Source organism: Leptosomus discolor, chromosome Z, assembly GCF_034619465.1.
Source record: "Leptosomus discolor isolate bLepDis1 chromosome Z, bLepDis1.hap2, whole genome shotgun sequence".
Lineage (NCBI taxonomy): Eukaryota > Metazoa > Chordata > Aves > Leptosomiformes > Leptosomidae > Leptosomus > Leptosomus discolor.
In genome coordinates, this window is record NC_141419.1 from 69,883,104 (window position 1) to 69,904,199 (window position 21,096).

Sequence of the window (21,096 nt, forward strand, 5' to 3'; positions counted from 1 at the left end):
TGGAAAAAACCCCATACTTTCAAGAATGTCCATCCAAATGTACAGGTAACAAGGATCCTATCTTACAGAAAGGCACTGCTCACCAAAGACTTGTAGCTTTCCCTTCTATATTTATTTCAGTTAAAAGCAAGATTCTTGGAATCAGCTCCAAATACATCCAAATATATCTAGCAATGTTAAATTGAAGTTTAATATAAATATTTATTTAAACAAAAAACTGTGCTTGCCAATCTTATCAGTTGTTGACTGATATACTAAAGGATTCAAAGTCCTAAAGTAAAGTCAAGAGAGCTTTAGCTAACTACTTCCATGGCCAGCAAAGACTGACAGACTGGTTAAGACATAGAGTAATATGCTCTGTGCTCAATAAATGTGTAACCCTGTTCAGAGCTTCCGAGACACAGTTGCCCAAATGGTTTATACACACTATCAGAAGTCACAGTAGAATTCCTGTCCCTGCTACAAAACCTTGTACTTGAAGCAAAGAAAAATGTATGCTAAGAATCTCCATACTACTTTCTGCTCAAGTTTCTTTTCTTGAAGGTTGCAGATCATAAAAAATGTATATAGATATTATACAGGTTGATGAATCAAAAATAAAAGACATCAAATAAGCTCACTATTTTTATCTGAATGTGGTTCACTCTGAAAAATTATGCAATAAAGCAAAACAGGTAAGTCAAACTGTACTGGGAATTCTGTCAGAAATTCTAATCACTGATGATCAGGAATTTTTTAACTGGAGCCAAAGCTTTTCCTGGTAATATACCAGGTTCGACAAAATTCCTATTGGAAACATTTTCTCAGCTCCAACAGTGGGTGTAGGCAAGAAAATGTAGTTGTCTGGGACAGGGAATAAATAACTTGTTCGTCTGAGCAAGCAGCTAGGTTTTGCAGAGCCCATGTATCTTTGCTTTGCTTCATTTAGAGCAACGAGTTGAACCCCTGTGAGGGCCTTAACCAGATAGTGATAAGCTGTCTTTCTTTTTATCTTGCTGAGTATTTAATCAGTTATACAGAGTGGAGCAGCTGGTCTTCCACAGCAGAACAGTCCAGCCTAGCCGTCAGACAGCAACGTGAGCGTTCCCGAGTCTGATTGGGGCAGGTTCTGATTCAAAGGCAGGTCTCCCAAATTCTGCGAGGGTACCATAAGCATGAGGCAATTGGCCATGATATGTGTCTGTCTGTTCAAAAGGTTATTTTTGGTCCCGATGCAGAATGGGGATAAACTCTCTTTTCACAATCTGTCCTTTCAAAAGGACAGACTCTCCGTGTTCCCCATATATACCACTGACTTTGCAGAAAAGGTTGAGCAGAACCTGTCACAATGCCTGTCCATGGAGAAAGATGACGGCTGAGGTACCACTGGGTGTGGCTGCTGCAGAGCTCGCTCGATGAGTGTGGTTTATCCATGTGATCATCTTCTATGTTAACTTGCTGCAGAAGCAGGACCTTTGGATTATTAACAAAACCCACTCATCTCAACAGTAGAAATAGCTGTTTTAATTAGGTAGACATACCCAGCCATGGCCACCAAAGCAGCAGTGACCCAGATCCAAACACGACGCTCCCTGCGTGCCCCGGGGGCGGCAGGCCCGCACGACCCCGGGCGCTCCCCGCTCCCTCCCCGCTCGCCGACGCAGGATGGCGCCCTCGGTATGAGCAATTAGCCCGGGGGGAGCAGGTTGACCATGTATTTGCAGAATAAAGCGTTTCTCTCCCTGAATGGCCGTATTGCTAAAGAGCGGTGGTTTTTTACAGCTCCGGCTTTCAAAGCGCTGATGTATTCTGCTACTCCCTGAAACACTGTAGCGTTAATTTGCCCAACGACTGCAAAAGGATCTCACAAATGAGTGTTTATTGTATTTAGCGTGAAGTTTCAGTATGAATGTTGACATATGCCACTAGCTTTTTAGGGGGTTGTGCTTATTTTGCTAGAGCTACTGCTTAAAGAAATTTTGCCTACTTGCACGTGGAATCACATTCCACTCTAGCAGTGCTTCACATTCAAAGGCAAGCGCGTAGCGTCTGTTCGCACGGGTGCACGCCCGCCGCAGCTCTGCCGCCTCCGCCCCGCCGGGCAGGCAGCCGGCCCGCTGCCGCCGCGATGGTTACGGGGCGGGGCGGCGGCTCTGCAGGATGGCCCCGCTGCCTCGGTCCCCGGGGAAGTCCCGCAGCAGCCGCGCTCCCGGACTGTTCCCTGCGGATCATTCCACAGGCCAGCCCACCGTTATAGGTCCACCAGCAGAAATGCACCTACCACCTCCGGCTCGGGAGGAAAACGCGCGCCCGCACCATTTGGGAAATACTGTTCGCAGAAGCTTGAAATTTTAGAACCTCTGTTCAGGAAGGATTATTGTAATTTTTTTTTTCTCTTTTTGTAGCTATCGGAAATTAACTTGGCGGCGAGGAGAGCCAGTCTCAGATTCCGCCCCGCCGCCACCGCCAGCGTCCCGGGAGCGGAGCGGTCCCGCACACCGCCAGCTGCCCGCCGCCGTCCCCACCTGCCCCCGCTCCCCGGGCGTCCCCGCTGCCCCCCGCCTCCCCCGCCCCGCCTGGTTCCTCGCCGCAACCGAAAGTGAAAGCGCCGAGCGCGGGGCTGCGGGGTAGGGCCGGGCCCCGGCGGGACCCCCAGGCCGGGCGAGGCGGCCCCTGCCCCGCTGCCGCCGTCACTCGGCTGCCGCTCGCCGCGCGGGCTGCAGACACCGCCTCCCCTGTGCTGGAAATGGTGGTGCTTTCTTTTTTTTTTCCTTTTATTAAGGCCCGTTTTGGGGCGCGAGCCGGACCCCGCCGGCCGGGGGGGGGAGGGGGGGGCGGGGCGCCGCCCCTGCCCGGCACAGCACCACCGGCAGCGTCCGTGCCCGGCGCCAGCGGCCCGGCCCCTCCCTGCGGCCAGGCTGGCCCCCCGCCAGCGCCCCGCGGGGGCTGCGCCGGGGACTCTACCCCCATCCCCACCACCCCCACCGCCCCGAGGTGCGCGCGGTCTCCTCACCCCGCCCCCCGGCCGTTTTTCATTACCCCGACTGTACCCCTGCCCGCCCCCCCGCCGCCACGTGACGCGGCGCGCATGCGCGGGCGCGCCGCCGTCCCGGGGCACATCTGCAGGCTGACGTCAGCGTGCTCCGCGCCGTCCCCCGGGCGAGGCTGCCAAGGCTCCCGCTGCCGCCGCGCTCGGCTTGGCTGGGGGCCGGCAGCGAGAGGAGGTCTGGGGCTACTTCAACCAAACTTTCCCGAGTCCTTCCTGCTCTGCCTGCCTTCCCGCTCCCCCCGCTCTCTGCCCCCGCCCCCGTCTCTGGCTCCCCCCCCCCCCCCAACTCAGATGCTATTCACATGGTATTTTGCACAGAGGAGGCTGCTCAAGAGGAGGGCACCCACCCCCACCCCAATATAAGCCTGTTTTTCCTTCCTTTCCCCCCCTTGTTGTTCTTTTTTTTTTTTTTTTTTTTGGTTGGAAAGACAATATGTGCAGGGTGATAGGTTGGGTGAATTGATGGCATCCTTCCTCCTGCCAAGCCAGCCCGTTTTCTAAAAACCCCTTTTAGGAAGGCTAGAGAATTTTATTCTGTTGGAGAATATAACCCTGATGATTGCTTGCACAGAGGGGAAAAGCAGAGAGGAATACGGGAATCGTCCTGTGCAATCTCTATTGTTTGAAACTTACTTTATATCAGAAATTGAAGATGAAAACGGTAAGGAAGATTTCACGCTATTCAATTAAACTTTTTGCTTTTCTTGTGTCCCGAATAAGGGTGCGTGCAGGGCTTTGGGGAGCGGGGGGAGGTTTATATTGCGTTAGGCGAGTTGGATTTGGAGTAATTTCAGCGAGAAACCTTTGAGGATGGGGGAAGGGGGTGCGAGGATTTTCAGCCGAAAAGAGCAGTGATTTATGAAGACGGTCTCGAATAGTGCAGGGCTTTTTTAGATTTTTCATACTTGTAATACTAAATCGCTGGTAGAGGGAGGACACCACCCCCCCCACCCCACCCCCCCCCAATAAACAACAGATGAAACCCGAAGCAGCCCCCAAAGCCCAGCGACAACCCACGGCTGCTCCGGGTCGGTCTCCGGCCGGGAAGCCCAGTGCCCGGCCGTGCCGCGGCCGGACAAGTGCACGGCCGTGCCGGGGCTCGGGGGCTCGGCGCGGCCGCCCTCCCAGCCCTGCGCTGGCGCGGGTGTCAGGCTCTCGCCGGGCTCGTCAGGAAGATGGAAGCGTGTGGTTTTGATTTACTTCGAGCCGCTTGGGATTTGCCAGACTCTTAACCCCGCGGAGCCGCGTTTATCGGTGCGTGTCTGTCTCCGCCGCGGCCCGGGGTTCAAAGGGACTTTGTTCGGTGGGAGGAGGTAAGTGGGCTCTCGCTCCCGGGCGGTGTGTATGCGGATTTTGTCTTCGCTGTTCTCTTTCATTGTTGCTCAAGAGCGAAGAGAGAGGAGACAGAGGGAGAGGCAGAGGCAGACTCTTGTTTTTATTTGGGCTGCCGGTGCAACGCGTTTGGGCCAAACGCCAAGTGTCTGGGTCACACGCGTTTTATCCAAATAGATCCAGCGCTGCTGTCTGGAAATGGGCTGCTGAAAGTTAACTTTAGGATCAACTCCACCACAGCAACCAGACTCTTCCCTTCAGCCTCTCTAGGGACGAGGGCTGCTGCTTTTTTTTTTTTTTTTTCCCCCTTCTGAATTTTCTTTCAGAGATGTGTGTCTGGTGACCTCGAACTTGCTTCAATACTGTGTTTTTTAAACTTTTTCTGCGCGCAGCCGTGTATGTATAATATGCATGTGTATACGTGTTGGGCTGTGTGTGTAACCATGTATTTTTCTAGACAACATGTTGACTTTTTTCGGGGGGGGGCGCGTCGTCGCTTTTTTGCATTCCCGCCCCAAATTCAATGACAGCTGACCCCTCGGCAGGGCCGGCAGGGAGCCGTGTGGCGTTCATACGCCGGCAGCCCCGTCCCCCCCTGTACACCGGGGCACGCGCAGCAGCAATTCCATCCCTCACGCCTCGGTTTCTCGTTAATTCCCGGGAAGGAAGGATCCGTCCCTTCCCTTTGTACGTGTCCCCCTCGCCGCCCCCCCTCCCCGTTTCTTTTCACCGAGCCCTTCCCGGCGCGATCTGCTGTTTTCGCCTTGGGGGCTCCCAGGGGCACGGCTAATCCCCCCTCCCGGCTTTTGAAGCCCTGCGACGCTTTTCACGGCCGACCCCGATACCTGTAATTGAATTTGTGTGATTGATGCCCGCCCCCCGCCCCGTCCCCTCCCGCCCGCCCTCCCCATTTCCTTAGCAACCACTCGTACTGCCGGCGCGGACGGCCGCCCCTGGCCGCGCCTCACCGCGGCGCTCCCCGCCGCCTGTCCGGGTCGCGGAGGGCGGGAAGGCGGCGGCACCTCGCGGCGGCACCTCGCGGCGGCGGCGGGGGCAACCCATGCCCCCTCCGCTTCCCCGGGCCTAGCCGCCGAGGGGGGGCGTGATGACCGCCCCCCCCCCCCCCCCCCCCCCCCCCCCCCCGCCGCCGGGGGCGGCGGGGCCGTTTCTTTCCCGCCCGCCGCGGAGCTCGACGCGTTTGTCTCTCCTCTCGACCCGTCCATTCCGCCCCGAGGCGTAACCGCCGGTTGGTCCGTGTGAGCCGGCGGTGCGGTGTCGTGTTGTTTCGGCATCTCGGCTGCTACCGGGAGACTTCGTCGCTGCTGCCGCCGCCAAGCGCGCCAAAACCTCAGGGTTCTGCGGTGGGCGCCCCGGCTGTGGAGACCGCGGGGGCGGACGTGGCAGTTCCCAGGGGAGGCGGCACATGTGGTGATGCTCTTGGATGGTGGTCTCTTGGAAGCTTGCCTGTCCCAAAAATTCAGCTGCCTTCAGTTTAAGAGACGCCCAAGTTGCCCGAGGTGCCTTTGCTTAGATGGAGGCTCCTGAGGTGTCTGGTGTGAGCAGTTTGGTTAGTCGCCTTGCCATAATCCACTTTGTGCTCCAAAGTCCAGTATGTCTTTGGGCCCTTTTTTCTCCTTGTTGAGTTTCATTGGGTAGGGAGTTCATAGCACCAGTGACAGAACTGCCACTCTTGTCACCAGTGCCTCTACAGAAATGCCGGTGCTGTGCACCTCTTTTGTCATTGACATCCTAGGTTTCAAAAAACATCTTGTGGCTTTTCTTTGCTGCTCGGCAGAAGTTTTATGATTAGGCAGGAGCTGTGGTTTTAGGTAGTGGTTCAGGACATGGAGCCGCAGCTGCCCTTACCAGTGGGTGAATGTGTACACAAGACAGAGGATATGCTTCTTACTGTAAGCTTAGTATTGACCAAATGTGTCATCTTGATAACAGTCAGAAGGGAAATGCTGAATATATGCTACTGAGGAAGAAGGAGAGAAAAAAGGGTATGGACGGTGGACACTTTGAGGTTTGTACCGAACTTCGTACTGAAAGTACTGTATCTGGACTTGCCCAAGTGCTTTGTCCTTCATTACTACTCCTTAATTTGGAGCATTAATACACCTGCATGTGGTCTGCTTGTATCGGCGCTCAAGCTGCCTATAATACTTCTGGAAAGGGGGTTAAAAATTCTGCTGAAACTTCCTGCAAGCTTAATGTGAAAGAGATTTTCTTGTGTGAAGCTTGCAATGAGGGAGAGTGTTTCGCACAGACCGCTACAAAGACACCAGCCGTGGATCACAGTTGGACACCGTTGACCAACGCCCACCATGTGGGCTGTTGGTGTCTGAGTAATGGGCAATGTAGTTTATGTCCAGTATTCTGAGCTACCTAGCTCCTTAGGTCGGTTTCAGGAGATCTTAATGTTAGGATAATTTGTTATCAGCCTAAGAGGCTGAGCATGAGCTCCCTGTTAGGTTTTTTTTTTTTTCCAAGTAAAAGCTGTGAGGCAATGTTACCTCTATATATGGCAGTAATGAGACATTACTGGACTACAGTGTCCAGTTCTGGTGTCTGTGCATGAAAAGGGATGCGGACAAATTGGAAAGGGCTCAGAAGAAAACTGCAGAAGTATTAAGGCATCTGGAAACTGGATGATACAGAGAGAGGTAAACCAGATAGGTTGAGCTGCTTATCAGGAAGTGTCAAAAGGTGCCTGTATCGGATTGTAACTTTCCATGGGAGGAGACAAAAGCAGCTCATTAGCAGACGGGTAAAGCAAGATTCAGTGACAGCAGTTTGGAGCTGGACCTTCTGAGATTAGAAATAAGGCACATTATTTAGTGTACTGATGTAGCTGAAGAGTGTGGGGTTGATTGTCTCTTCAAAACTTGTAAAAGTCTAAAAGCTGTAACTAAATGTTAGCTAGGAAATAGAAGTTTTACATGGAAGGCCAGACTGGAGATTTTATTAATATGCTTTGAGGCCTTGTTGCGTGTGAACGGCATCACTAAATCCTTATGCTTCCCCAGAAAAAAAATGCTACTAAGCCAAAGCTGTGCTTGCGGAGTGTCTTTTATTCCCTCTACAAACCTGATTAAATCCTGCATGCTGTCTTGAATGATATTTAAAAGTAGAATGATCAGGTTAACGTAATTTACACAGTAATAATTAGATGTGTTTCAAACTGGCTAAGAAGTTTCATAATATTAACTGTGATGTTAGTAAATAGGATTTGCATGATGTTGCTTTTTCTTGAGATGATATGCTACAACTCTTTAACCTTTACGAACAATCCACTGACTGCAGGGCTTTTCCTTGTTGGAATTAATGTTGTAAATAATTCCCAGAATTTTAGGAACGCAAATTTATCTGGTGCATGTGTAAATGACTCTATATGCTTTTGCAAAGACATTTTTAAACATTTTTCCCTTCTTAGGTGTTCTTTTTCTCCATTGTCTGCCTCAGCAGTTTGCTCCATGCGCAGGTGTGCTGAGAGTGCTTTTAAGGGGACTGATTAGTACCAGCTGACACAACACGTGCTTTGGTGTCCCACGATGCTGGACTGTTAGTTGAGTGTATAGATCTTCCATTTAATCCCTGGCCGCAGCTAGAGCTGCTTTTTAGTATCACTGTAATAGTATTTTAAATGCAAAAAAAAAAAAAAAAAAAAAAAAAAGGGGAGGGGGAAAGTAACATGTTATTTGCTCAATCCCAAGACCTGCAAAATGAAAATAAAAATATATTCTACTACATCAAATTGTAGTTAACTTATATACAAAACATTTTTGACAATGAGTATTTGAAAAATTAGAATGTGTATGATTAATAGCTTTGGATACTGAAATTCGTTCTTTGGTATTAGAACGTGCAGCATTCCCGTTTAAGTGAATGAGAATTCCGCCTGCATAAGCAGAACCCAGGTCCAAGTAATAACAAAATACATGCTGCAGAAAGATCAGATAACTGTACTCTGGATTCTTTCCCGGGTTCTTCTTTTGTCTAGTAGAGTATTGGGTCTGATTATTTACTGCTAAAATCAATGAGTGCATAGCATTGATTATAGCTGGAACAAGTCTGAACACAGTATTTGAGCAACAAGAAACCTTTAGTTTTATGAATCCTTACGCCTATTTAACATAAAGTCAATATGTGCATCTTAAGCATGGATCCGGTGTTCAAGGTTAATGACAATTCATGGGTTTTGTAAGATTGTAACCTTGGACTGTGAAAGTGACAATGTTTTATATTATTTCAAAATGTTACATTGCGTAGTTCACTGTGATGGCTTAGTGTTTTGCAGTGTAGATCTGCTTGAGTAGAAAGAATTTTCCTTGACTCATTTTCTTTTGTTTTTCAGGTGAAGAAATGGAGCAAGTTCAGTTAACTATCCAGTCTAACGTCTTACTGATATCTTAAGGAATCTTACAGATGCTTATTCAGAATTGAGAAAATGACTGCAGATATAGAAGAAGGTACAGGTTGTTGGAAAAGAATACCTGTCGAAAAGTGGAACGTCCAGTAGTTATTTTGGAAGTAGTATAAAATAAATATACCTGTTATGGTGCGATTCTGGAGTGGAGTTAACTTTATAGCACACAGGTAGCTCTCCAAAGAGGAGGAGGGGAAAAAAAAACCCCACGCTTTCTCTTTTCCTAAATTATGGAAATTTTTTGGAAGACGTGGACATGGATTTTGAGCCTAGTCGTGGTTTCATCAGAATTTCACAGTGACAACAGGCTTTCATATAGTTCTCAAGGTAGGGGTCTGACTTTTGTAGCTGACAAGAAGCATCTATTTTTGCATTGCATTTGGGTAGTACTTTCCTAATCATGTTTATGTAATTCATGAGATCATATGGGCTCTGCTCTTAGTTTTGTCATGATTCATTGTCATGGAAGTTTAAATACAGCAAATCTGGTTACATTTTTAAATTTCTTTCTGTCTGTCTTTAACTATAGCAAAGCCTTGCAAATTAAATCTAGTAAAATTTTGTACTTGATAATAATTTAGAGACTTGCCATAATAACAGTAACATGTTTTTAGATGAGGAAGTAAGGATCTAATCTTACTTTGATCTATTAATGTTTATAGGTTTTCAATGAAATGAAGATTTCATTGAAATGTTTACATGTTTTTACAGTATTATACTTTTCTTTATTACTGTTTTTATTCTTGCAGGTGGATCTAATAGCTTTTGTCTTTGAATGGTGTCACTGGGAAGAATGTGTCCTTCTTACATTAGAATTTAGCCCCAAATGTTTACGTATTTTGGGTAAATAGGAAAAGATGTGTAGTTGAAAACTTTTCTTATTTCCAGTAACATCAAGTTAATAGGAAACTGAACACGTTTTCTTGACTGAAAAATAAAGAAAAAACCATTTTATTTTATTTAGTAAAACGCTACATCTCGCGTTTACCTGCAAATGACTTTTACTCGTGAGGGTGGTGAGATTTAGCCGAGTATTGTTTATTGTTTCCTGTTATATTTTCTTCTCTTCTATGCCCACTCCCTGGACTGTCTTACCTTGTGATTACAAAGAGGAATTCCTGTCTTACCTTGAACACTACCAACTAACAATCCCAATAAGGGTTGATCAAAATGGAGCCTTCCTCAGCTTTACTGTGAAAAATGCTAAACCCTCAAGAAGGAGGAGGAGCACAGACCCTTATGACCAAGAACTGGCAGCATCTAAATTATTTTTTAAACTTTCTGCCTATGGCAAGCACTTTCATTTAAACCTGACTCTCAACACAGATTTGGTGTCCAGACATTTTACAGTAGAATACTGGGGGAAAGATGGACCGCAATGGAAGCACGATTTTTTAGACCACTGTCATTACACAGGATATTTGCAAGACCAACACAGTACAACTAAAGTGGCCTTAAGCAACTGCAATGGTCTGGTAAGTGCACATTACATGTTCTAGTATAATAGTGTGCTTGTCCCTGTTAAACTACAGAAGGAGAACTTAATTGGCATATCTTTCAGTTTTTTTGAGTCCTTGCAGGAAGCAAGCAGACAGGAAGGTGCAGAAAACCCCTAAAACCTAATCTGGGTACTGGGGAAAAGTAGTCATCAATATTTCAAGCTTAATTGTAAGTACTAAGACCCAATTCTGTAGTCCTTTAGCAGGCAACATTTTCAGTGTTTACAGTGTCTGCACTAGGGCTGCAAGATTAGGTCTGTGCTGAGGTCCTTACAGGTTATAAAAATGTTGCAAGCTCAAGTTTGCAGGAAGGAGCAAACAGTGGATCCTTTAAGATGCTGAATCTTTCCAGAGAGACATCGATTGAACTGAACACCCGCTTGTTGTCCTTGTGAGTTTGGGTTTAGAAACTTTGAGTAAAAAACGGAGAAGAGGAATTGTGTGGTGTAATAGTCGTCATTGCTATAAATTGAAAGAGTGAAGAGGGAAGTAGATCCTTTGCAAGTACCAGCATCAGAAAGCAATTATTTACTTTTTTTTTAGAAATATTTTGCTTACAAATTGTGAACAGTTGTATTTAAAAGTAGGATTAGAAATCACATGATGGTAGCACTTGCATGGGAAAAAGCTTTCCTTATTCCCAACAGAAATTAGAAAGCAAAAGGGAAAAATTAAAAACCAGACTATTGAGTAAAAAAATACTGAAATAGAAGGGCATGACTAGGAAATACTAAATCAAGGGCCAGTAATTTCTCTAGTAAAAATATTACGGTTATGCATTCTGGTTTTAGTTGCAGTAGAACACTGATCAGTCTTCTTGTTAGGAATAGACAGATCTAACTAATTGCTAAGGGAAAAAAAAAAAGATTACACAGACTTGTTAAACTAATTCTTGTTTATCCTTGGAAGTGCTATTCAATAATGCATCTTGGGATGTTACTTACAAACAAAAGCCAGCTGCTTCAGACCTGGATAGGTTGCATTCCACCTAGCTGCTTGTGATATCCCTGATACAGTCTAGGTTTACATTTTGGAGTACTCTTGACAAAAAAGAATTTAATGGGGATTTCCAGTGCTAAGTGAACACTTTCAAAGAAATGCAGTTAAAGTGGTGTTCCATTGAGTGTGGTGTCCCAGTTTGGTTAGTGCAGACTTGTATAGTGGATAGGTCTGAATTGAGTACAATTTTCACTTTGACTTTTCAGCTCCCTTATAATATGTTTTTTGACACAGTTATTTAAGTTTTTAAACTGATATACGTGATCATTTTTCTTCTGAGTTCTTTTCAGCTGAAAATAACTGGAGACCAAATCCCTGCTTTCAGGACTCACTCCTTTAAAAGAGGCTGCATGCCTCTATCTCCAGAGTTTCTGCCAGTTGAGGCACAGACTGGTTCACCCCCTTGGAGCCTGCAGTCAGTGCCATGGTCTTCCCATTTTGGTTCCTCTCTGACCTTGTCCAGGGAGTGAGCCAAGAACACCTGCTCTTGCTTTAGCCGGCTCTTGTTTTCCTTTCATATTAGAAAAACAAGAGTGGGATGAAGCAGGAAAAAGTCCATGTTTTCCTATCAGCTTTGCCCATCTTTCGCTCCTCATGGCACTTCTTTTCTTCAAAGAATTTAGCAGCGTGGAAGGTGCCATGGTGAAGCAGAATCTTTTTTCCTTCTGTGCCTCACACCCTGAGGTGACACTTAGTGTTCCCATTGCTGCGTGTTTTCCCTCTGCTCTCAGCCGTTGCTGTTTTGCTGAAGCTGCCTGTTGTGCTGTGGTTCTAAGAACTAGTATGTTAACTTAGTGTTTGTCAGTTAACTGCAATGTGGAGTGCTTCCCAGTTAAATTGTCATCTTCAGTGCATTTAGTTGTCATCGACGTGTATGGAATTCTTCTAGATTATTAAGGCAGCCTTAAGCCAGTCTTGGGGCACACCATGACTGTCACTCTGGAGTTCTTCGTGGTCATGCCTCTTACTTGAGACTGCAAGTGTCAGATGTCCACTGCATCTCCTAGGAAGTCACAAGCGCATGTGAGGCTCCTGTCATGCTCCAGGAGGAGTGTCGGGGTGGCACAAGACATGTTCTTAGGCAGGAGTCCTGCAGAGGGGTTTAGCGGTAGGCTTGCATCCTCTACTGTACAGAATCTCCTCTGTCATCTGGTGTTGGCAGGGCCTTCCAGAGCACTGAGTGTGGGAGTTACCACTCCATTCAAATGAATCCATCCCAGAGTTATTTTTAAATGATGATTCCTACTGAAGAGTATTTTGTTATACAGCTGCTGGTTAGAACATGTTTAATAAAGCAATTGGCAGTGAATATTGAAGACAATATTACTTGTTTTAGAATTAGTGATTGTTCAGAATGTCATGCTTAAGGCATTTGTTGGATTTTCAAGTCTGATTGTTGGTTTGTAAGAGACTGCCAGACACTTCTGCATAGTTCTTGATTTCTCAAAGCCAGTCATTTTAAGTTAAACTGTAAAACAAGTAGTAATCTTTAACAGTGAGTGTTGCTCATAAGCAAAATTTAAGCATTCCATTTATTCCAGTTGTCCTGTTAGGCTTCAGTATTGCCAAATGAGTCAAATTTCTTCCCCTTAGTGAATATTTTGAGTTACTCTGTTTAGTTACTGAGGGGGGTCAGGTGAGACCATGATCTAATTAATGTACGTTGTATGACTTTAAAGAACACTTGTAATATCTGAGATGAGTTCTAGTGCAAGGAAGGCTTTCTCTCAGTTTCATTATAATGAAACTGATGAGCAGTAAGTTAATTTCCCTGTCACTGTTTCCTGTTTCAGCCTCTCCTGTATTTCTCATTACCAAGTTGTAAGAGTCAGAAATTAACTTACTGCTTAACTTAACTACACAAGTGCACCAGAATTACATACTGCTACTTACTGAAGTTTCATTCCAGCAGTTTCCATCTGCTGGGCCCTGATTATGCTGTAAATTGTCTGAAGTTATGAGGAAAGCTCTATAATCTGGTGAGCAGTCATGTGAGGAAATTGAAGGTCTTGTCCAGCAGGCTTGCTGGCTTCCAAACTTGTATTTACTTTAGATGTTACATTCGTGGGTGGATTGCAGGTTTGGACTTCTCATGAAAGAGCCTGGAACAAGTGGCATTTTGGGGCCTTTCGATGTTGAATGCAAGGCTGAGGCATTGCCTAAGCTATGTAATACTGAAGGAAAGAAGAGAAGAAACAGTGGTAGACTGGCTGAAGAGAGAAGAACTTCACCTCAAGGGAAAGAAGTTTGTCTTAATTCTGAGGGGAACAAGTCTTAAAGAAGAAACATTGTGGAACTCATAGTAGTGGAATTGAGCAGAAACCAGCCTTTTTGCTTTCTCGCCCACCTCTGTCCTCTGCCAGGTGTCAAAGCTCTTAACTGAGTGCTCAGACAAGTTTTCCACAGTAGTGGATTTTCTCATTTTGAGCTGAAAAGTGGGAAATACTTAATATGTGGAAAGTGAATGAGAGGTTAAATCACATTTTGAGGCTACCGTGGTTCCAAGGAAATGTTTAGTGTAAAAGGCCAGGTATTTCCATGGAGTGTGAAGTTCCGTGCGGAGTAACATTTGTGCTGGGTAGCACAGATGTCATCATCCAAAGAGAAATGGCAAAGAAGATGCCAGAAGTAGGATGTGGCTAAAAGCATGACCTTGTTTGGTTAAAGAAGGAATTATTTTGCTGGAAGACTTCACGTTTGTTTTGTGTGTTCCTGAAGTCATATATGTATAAATTATTCATATCCTTTTAAAATTGGCTCATTTGAAAGCTGATTCTACCATAAAAAATACATCTACTTTTATAGATTATAAATTGCATCTAGATTGGTATTTTGGAATCTTATGTAAAATAATGTCTAATTTATAAAATAATTTATTAAGATCACAAATGATATTGAAAAGGATTTAGTGTTCTAGATCAGTGTCTTTGGAGTTCTCTGGTACTAATATGTATTTGCAGTATAAATTTATTATTCAGGAAATCATATAAGCTCTCCATATCCTAGTTTCCAAGTGTCTTGTTAGATTTCGTGATGTGCTGTCTCACATCAGATCACTATTTTTTTCATCTTTAAGAACACAGTAAGCCAATGCAATTTGTTCCTCAATTATAAAACCGCACTGAAGTGTATAGCCAGCTGTAGACGTACTGGACAACACTGACACATTTTCAGAAGTTTCCATTTCAACTACTTTATATTAAGAAAGGATACAGCATAAAGTCTAGAAAGATTCAAAGCGTGGGGAAATTGTAAAAGAGCAGTACTGTGTGAAAAAGGCATGGACTTACTTGTCCTCCGTAATTCAGTTTGCTTCTGTTACTGATGGACATTCCCTGTCTGAAGGAGGTTAAAGACCCAGCTGGACAACCTGACAGAAAAAGATTCCTTTTCACAAATTCAGGGGAACTCCATATGGGTTCACAGATTTGTCTGAGCATGTCAAACTGCTGGATCCAGACCTTATATATGTTAGCAGGAGTTGGCAGTCTGTGGTGGGGTTGGATCACACAGGACCTCAAACAATCTGTTTTAGATAATAATCTTGGGAATGTTGCTTGTAGTAACCTACTTGGGGCATTCAGCTTGTTTCTTAAATTTATGGTATTTTGTCAAAACCTTTTGCTAGTCATTCTTATGTCTTAATGATATTTCTTGTGCTTTGGAGCAGAAGTTTAATTTACAAACTATGCAAATCCTATAGCAGAACTAAAAGAAAGGTAATTCCTTTTAAGGCTTCAGAAGGGTATTATTTCAGTCTCCTGTTTCAGCTGAAATTGTGTTTTGCGCAAATAGTAGATTATAAGCCAAAAACAGGGTTCAGAATGTTGGTTTGGATATAATAGCATAATTCCCACTATTTATTAATCAGTCGTTGCTGAGTGCATGTAAAATGGAAATATTTCTAGCCACATGAGTTTTCTAAACTTATAATTAGAAGAAATGCTGGTTGCCACTGACTTAGGTACTTTTTTTATGTAGAATTCAAAGTGCTTGTTAAAAATCAGTCACTGCAGTTCAATGAGACCACTTTCATCAGTTTAATGTTGGAAGGACATTTAGTGTGTTAGATTTAAAATGATAGATGTATGCTGGCCTTATGTGAAGGGCATACACAGTGCTTTTACATTGTTTATCAAATTGCTTGGCTAGCTGCAGCAGCTGACCACCTACATGTTCTGACTACCTGGTGGTAGGTATAAGTTAAAATTTATTTGCTGTTCCTCAACTAAATGTTATTAAAATCTCTTTTCTTAAACCATTATAGTGTTCAGGCAGATGAACTCAGTTGTCAGCTAGGTTTAGGAAAAATCTGATACTCTGCTAACAATTTTCACTGCTGGTACCTGAAGGAACTGTAATCATAGTTTGCAGACATTCATAATAGTTTTTGTGTATTTGCTCCTGCAGATACACAATGTGTACAGAGAATTAATACTGCAATTAAGTGTTGTTTATGGCATCTGAACTGACTCACTCCCACTAAGGTCATCTCACTGCTTAAAACTATCAGTTTCAGTATCTGATATAAACATTTCATTCATGCTTAGACTTGTTAACCTGGATGGACTTAGGTACAAACATGAAGTCTGTACTGATGCTGTGGGGTAATCAGATTTAACTTAAGACCCAGTCCGTTGCAGAGATAGAGCCACAGGTTGGATGGTACCTCAGTCACCTCAGGCTTGGCATGAAGCGGACAGCTTGATGGTGTTGTCCAGAACCACTCTGCAGAACTCACTTCCTGTGGGAACATAATACCAGAGCTTATAATGGCTCAGGATTCACTTGAACCCAGATGTCTGACATCCAGACTGGCTGCAGTCCAGACTGTCAGGGTTCTTCCTACACATCTGTCAAACCCAGTTAAAATTTGCTTTATATTTTCAATACTATTTAAGCAGCACTGTACCAGTAAATGATTTATTTTCTGGTAAAACCTTATACTCCAAGTGACAAGAAAGCATTGTGAGAGGAATTTGATACCAGCATCTTCCAGGTGAATATAGACCCTCATGTTACTACCTTCGTGAGTAAATAGAGTTCATAATGAAAAATACCACCGAAGAGGAGCACTTACTGTTATTGTCACTGTGTAAGGAAAGTGTAATTGAAAGCTGCAGTGTGTCCATGCATATATTTTCAAAACTTAACAACAGGAATATATTTGGAAAACACTGTTCTTTCTGATTTTTTTATTTTGTAAGTTTTATGTTGTTACTGAAACTCTGTTATTCAAGGAGTGAAGAACAGCAGGCACTTGATGTACAAAACAACAGCAGGATGACAGTTTTGACCAAGAGTAGGATGGCAAGCCCTGATCTTAGAAACAGCTTTAGGATATTTAGAGCTGATATGGAGCAAGTGGTCTTATGGCTGGTAATAGAGGTCTCATCAGAGGAAAAAAATAACCTCTTTAAAAAAAGGCTTATGCATAGCGTTTGCTTTACAGATCAAAAGCGTGGTAGAAATTTGTAGTTCATCGGTTCAGGATATGAATGCAGAGGTTCCTTCTTCCAGTCTTCTACCTAATGAGTACCTCTTTCTCCCAGTGTGGAAAGTTCTTACATTCAGAATTTTCTAGATAAGGGTACCAGAATCTTTTATTTAGCAAATAAATGGTGTAGGAGTCTGCCAGGACTTACTCCCCAATATTTTTATATCCAAAAGGATCCCCAAACTGGATTTTCTGCTAAAGTTCAGTTTTAATTGCTGAAGGTTCAGGAAATTGCGTAGTTGGCCTGAAATCTCTCCCCTTTCTTCCATAAACCACTTCCTGTTTGGAAGAAGCTGAGTTCACAAATGTGAAAGTTATGAAAATAGAATATCTACTATTCTGCACTGCAGTATGAGGAAAAAAAATGTTGATTTGTTACAGAGAATGAGGTCTAGTGCACATTCTGCAATAACTCATATTTGCCAGATTTGTGGCAAGAGCTTTTAAGGAATAAGTGCTTTTTAGATAGTGTATCCTAAGTTAATATTAATAATTTGATTTTAATAACTAGGCAGTTTTGGAATTAAACATCTGGATGTAAAATGCTGAATGGTTTCCCTGAATATGTGTTCTAAAATTAATCCTTCATGCAGTATGTGGCTTTAAGCATCTACCTGTGTGGCATCGTAGAGGGTCTCACCATTTGAGCAGTGCCATTTTGGCTTGGCATCAGTTTTAAGGGATGTGACTCATGTAGTTTTGGAACATCTCTGTGAAGTGATTATTTGTCATATACCAGGAATATATCTTGCTTTCTTACCACATCCACCAAAAATGATGGGAAAGAACTCCAGAAATAGGGCGATGATATTTTTATTCTTTTTCTCATTGTGTTGCTTATAGGCGCTTACTCCTGCTCCCACTAAAATCAGTGGAGTAGAGCTGGCTCATGCATTGTTTTCTGTGTCAGCTTATAGTTGTGAATTTCTTCATTTAAAATGTTTTTTAAAGTTAAGCTTTTTAATATGAGTTTTGTATTGTCTTTTGCAAGTTTTTATTTTTGTATTTTCTTCTTTAAGCATGGAGTCATTGCTACAGAAGATGAAGAGTATTTTATTGAGCCTTTAAGGAATATAACAGAAGATTCTAGTAACTTTAATTATGAGAACGGTCATCCTCATGTTATATATAAAAAATCTACCATGCACAAGCAACATCTCTATGATCACAGCCACTGTGGAGTCTCAGGTAAATGAATACGACTCTCATTCCTTTTAAAAATTATAACTCAAGGTGTATTTTAAAATCTTGCTTAGTTCACATGTAAGACACAATGGAGAATGTAGCCATGAGAATCCTCCTTTTGGGTGATGCAATGTATCCTGTTGAAAAATAGTTTTGCTTTTTTTTTTTTCAGATTCAAATCGAGAGTATAGTGTCTTTCAAAAACTGAGACACTCAGAAAAGTCTTGTTTTATGCCTGTGTTGTGCACAGTGGTAGTAATGAGCACAGGGTTCCTCAAAATGTGCTATAAAGTACTTTGTTCTCCAATTGGAAAGCATGATTGAGTGACTAAGTATTACAGCTCAATGCTTAGTGAGTGTTCCGTCTCATTTGAGGAAACTTGACATGCAATAAATGTGTTAGTATTATGATTAGTAATACATTTGGAAATGGAGTCCACATCTTTCTCATTTATGGGGGCTTACAATGTTTTGATACTGGCTTTTGGTTCAGTGGGTTAACGTTATTCCATAGCAGTCAAATACGTGATTTACAGGTGCCTTGTGGGAAGGATTATATAGTTTTGATTGAGAGGTATTTTCCTTGTAAAGCAGTTTTAACTTCCACAAATACACTTTTCAAGAACGCTTTGACATGATTTTCACTTGCTTAAACTGAAGCTGAGAACTAACTTCTTGAAGACAGCATGGAGTAAATCTGACAAATTATTTTACAGCAGTAAAATAACAGCTTTTTCACATAATAGAAAAAAATGTTCTAACCTTGTCTTTTGTTTATATCTCAGAAATAGCTTGTTCTTGAAAGTTTGGTCCTGGGCAGTTGTATTCCATGAGATACAATGCACTGGGCAGGCTGACAAATACTAATCTTAAAATAGTATCACTATTCATTGATGTAACTTATTTCACTTTCTTTTGGATATTGTAACTTTTAACAACCCCAGCTGACTAAACTTACAGTACAGTTTGTCTACAAAGCCCATGCTTGGGAGACCGTTTTTCCTGAGTGTTTCAGTTAACTGTGTTTAGGGAATGTCAGGCTTTAGGTATGCAACTTCTGTTTTAGTTTGGAAGCATTATTCCATCTACATGCTTCTAATACTGCAAAACAAGTCTCTTAACTATTACTGCCTGCTAACTAATTGTACAATAAGAGTACTAATGTATATTCATTTTGTAGGGAAAGCTGTCACTTAAGCCTCTGGAAATAAGTGGAAGGATTATGAAATGTAGGATGATGTAATTTTTACCATTATTATATTCCTAGAAAAACAAAGGATATGGGCCTCTGTCAGATGTTACTGTTTAGATTAGTGCTTAGGAAGTCATTCTCCTCCAAGTGAGGATGAAGCAGTGGCAGCTATTTCAGTTAGATTGCATTCAGTCGTTCTGGTGGTATCTGTCATATGGGTCATGGGTTGATCAGAGTGGCACATCTTGTGTGCATTTTTTGTGAAACATGCAGTAATCTGTAGCATTTATTTCTTTGCGTATTTGATGCTGCCTTTGTCCTTGGAAGCTTCTGTGCTTTTCCTGAGCTTTCATATTTGTCACATCCTGAAGTCCTTGATTATTAAAATAAAGTACTGCTTTTTACAACCCTGTAACTACTATCATGCTCATTCATCTCAGTTTATTCTTTTCCTGTTGTTCTCTATACTACTTCCACTCCATGAAGATTTCTGAAAAAATTTCCTCTCCCCCAAAACGTCAAGGTTTTACTTTTCCAAATGGTATCCTGTTTTCATGTTCTCCTCAGGGGTACCAAAACCTTTAAAACTCATTTTCTGAGCACTGCTGCCCAAAGACATTGCATTGAGAGCATCCCCAGAATACGTAAAAAGTAAAATAATAAATTAGTTTTGAGTTTCACAGCTTTCAGATCCTAGGACTAGAGCCGGGTTTATGGTAGTCTTTGGGGCATTTGACTGGTTTTGGAAGTTTTCATCAGTCCAATTTTGTCTTTTAAAATGCAGTCGTAACAAACCTGTAGCTGCCTTTTGGTGGTATATAATTTTTGTCTGGAGACTGATTTTTAGCTTTACGTTCAGAACAGTTTTGCCAGTATAATCTTCTGCGAGGAATCTGCTTGTGTAGCTGTGCCACTGTTCACGGTCTGGCAAGTTTACCCTCCTGTAATCTAGACCTAAATTTACCATGTATGTGTTCTGTATCAGGGAAGTGGTCAAGGCTTTAAAGTGTTGACAGAGTCAAGAGGAGTATTATTTCTGACCTTTCTGAGAAAAACTGCAGTAGTTGATAGGAAGTGGGGTGGGTAGTTCAGTGAAAGAATGATCAAAACTGGCTGGGATAAGCAAGTGATTGACTGCTTCATAGTAGATAGTAGAATTATGGTAGCCAATACAACAGAAGAATTGGAGAGGCAGGGAGAATCGGATAAGAACATGGGATAGATTTTCATAAACTAAATTGAATTTTAAGCAGTTAGACATAAGAATGTTTAAAAAATAAAAAATGTTAATTTACAATTTCATGTATGTATTGTCATCAACTTAACTATGTTTTATTAAGTATAACTGAAATCATTAAGGCCTTGGTAAGAAGTTGACCAATGTCAACTTCCAGTTGCTTCGATAGGATTTGAGACCGTTGGGTTATCTTCCAGAATGCTGTGTTTGGATACGATTGAGAAACAAGAAAAGTTGACATATGAAAGCTGCAGAGTGACAGACTATTTGCTGCTTTATGTAGTGGTTTTACTGGTAACAGACTTTACAGTCGATGTGTTCTAAAATGAAAAAAATGCTTTTATATACATTAAATGATGATGTTAAAATAGTTAGAAAAAAGCAGCACGTAATACTTCACTTAAAAATATTGTCATAGTTGCATCTTACATAAGTAGCTTTCTGTTGCATTTTGAGATCTTTTTCTGTTTGTGTTTGTGTTCTCTTCTCTCTCTCCTCCGTTACCCCCACCTAATGTCTTTAGAGGACTGACTTAGGGAAACTTGCGTACCATAGTTGTGAACTCCATGTCTACACAGGGTTGGATTTCTTTTCAGTTGCAGTTTAAAACTTAATTCCCTCCTTTCGTAATATTTACTTTGGGGTTAATCACATTGTTCTTTTGTGTGTTTTTTTTCTTTCAGTTTTTGCCCCCCCTT

The 21,096-nt window shown here is 42.9% G+C and overlaps 1 protein-coding gene across 2 annotated transcripts in view; it reads left to right on the top strand.

Moving 5' to 3' along the window:
* Positions 1-9,019: 9,019 nt before the first annotated feature.
* ADAMTS6 (ADAM metallopeptidase with thrombospondin type 1 motif 6) overlaps positions 9,020-21,096 on the top strand; it is a 153,473-nt gene continuing 141,396 nt past the window's right edge. For both annotated transcript variants that reach the window (XM_086479195.1, XM_086479196.1), the window contains exons 1-3: positions 9,020-9,116; positions 9,900-10,264; positions 17,804-17,972. In XM_086479195.1, the coding sequence (XP_086335321.1) occupies positions 9,020-9,116; positions 9,900-10,264; positions 17,804-17,972 (631 nt within the window). The remainder of the gene's footprint in view (positions 9,117-9,899; positions 10,265-17,803; positions 17,973-21,096) is intronic.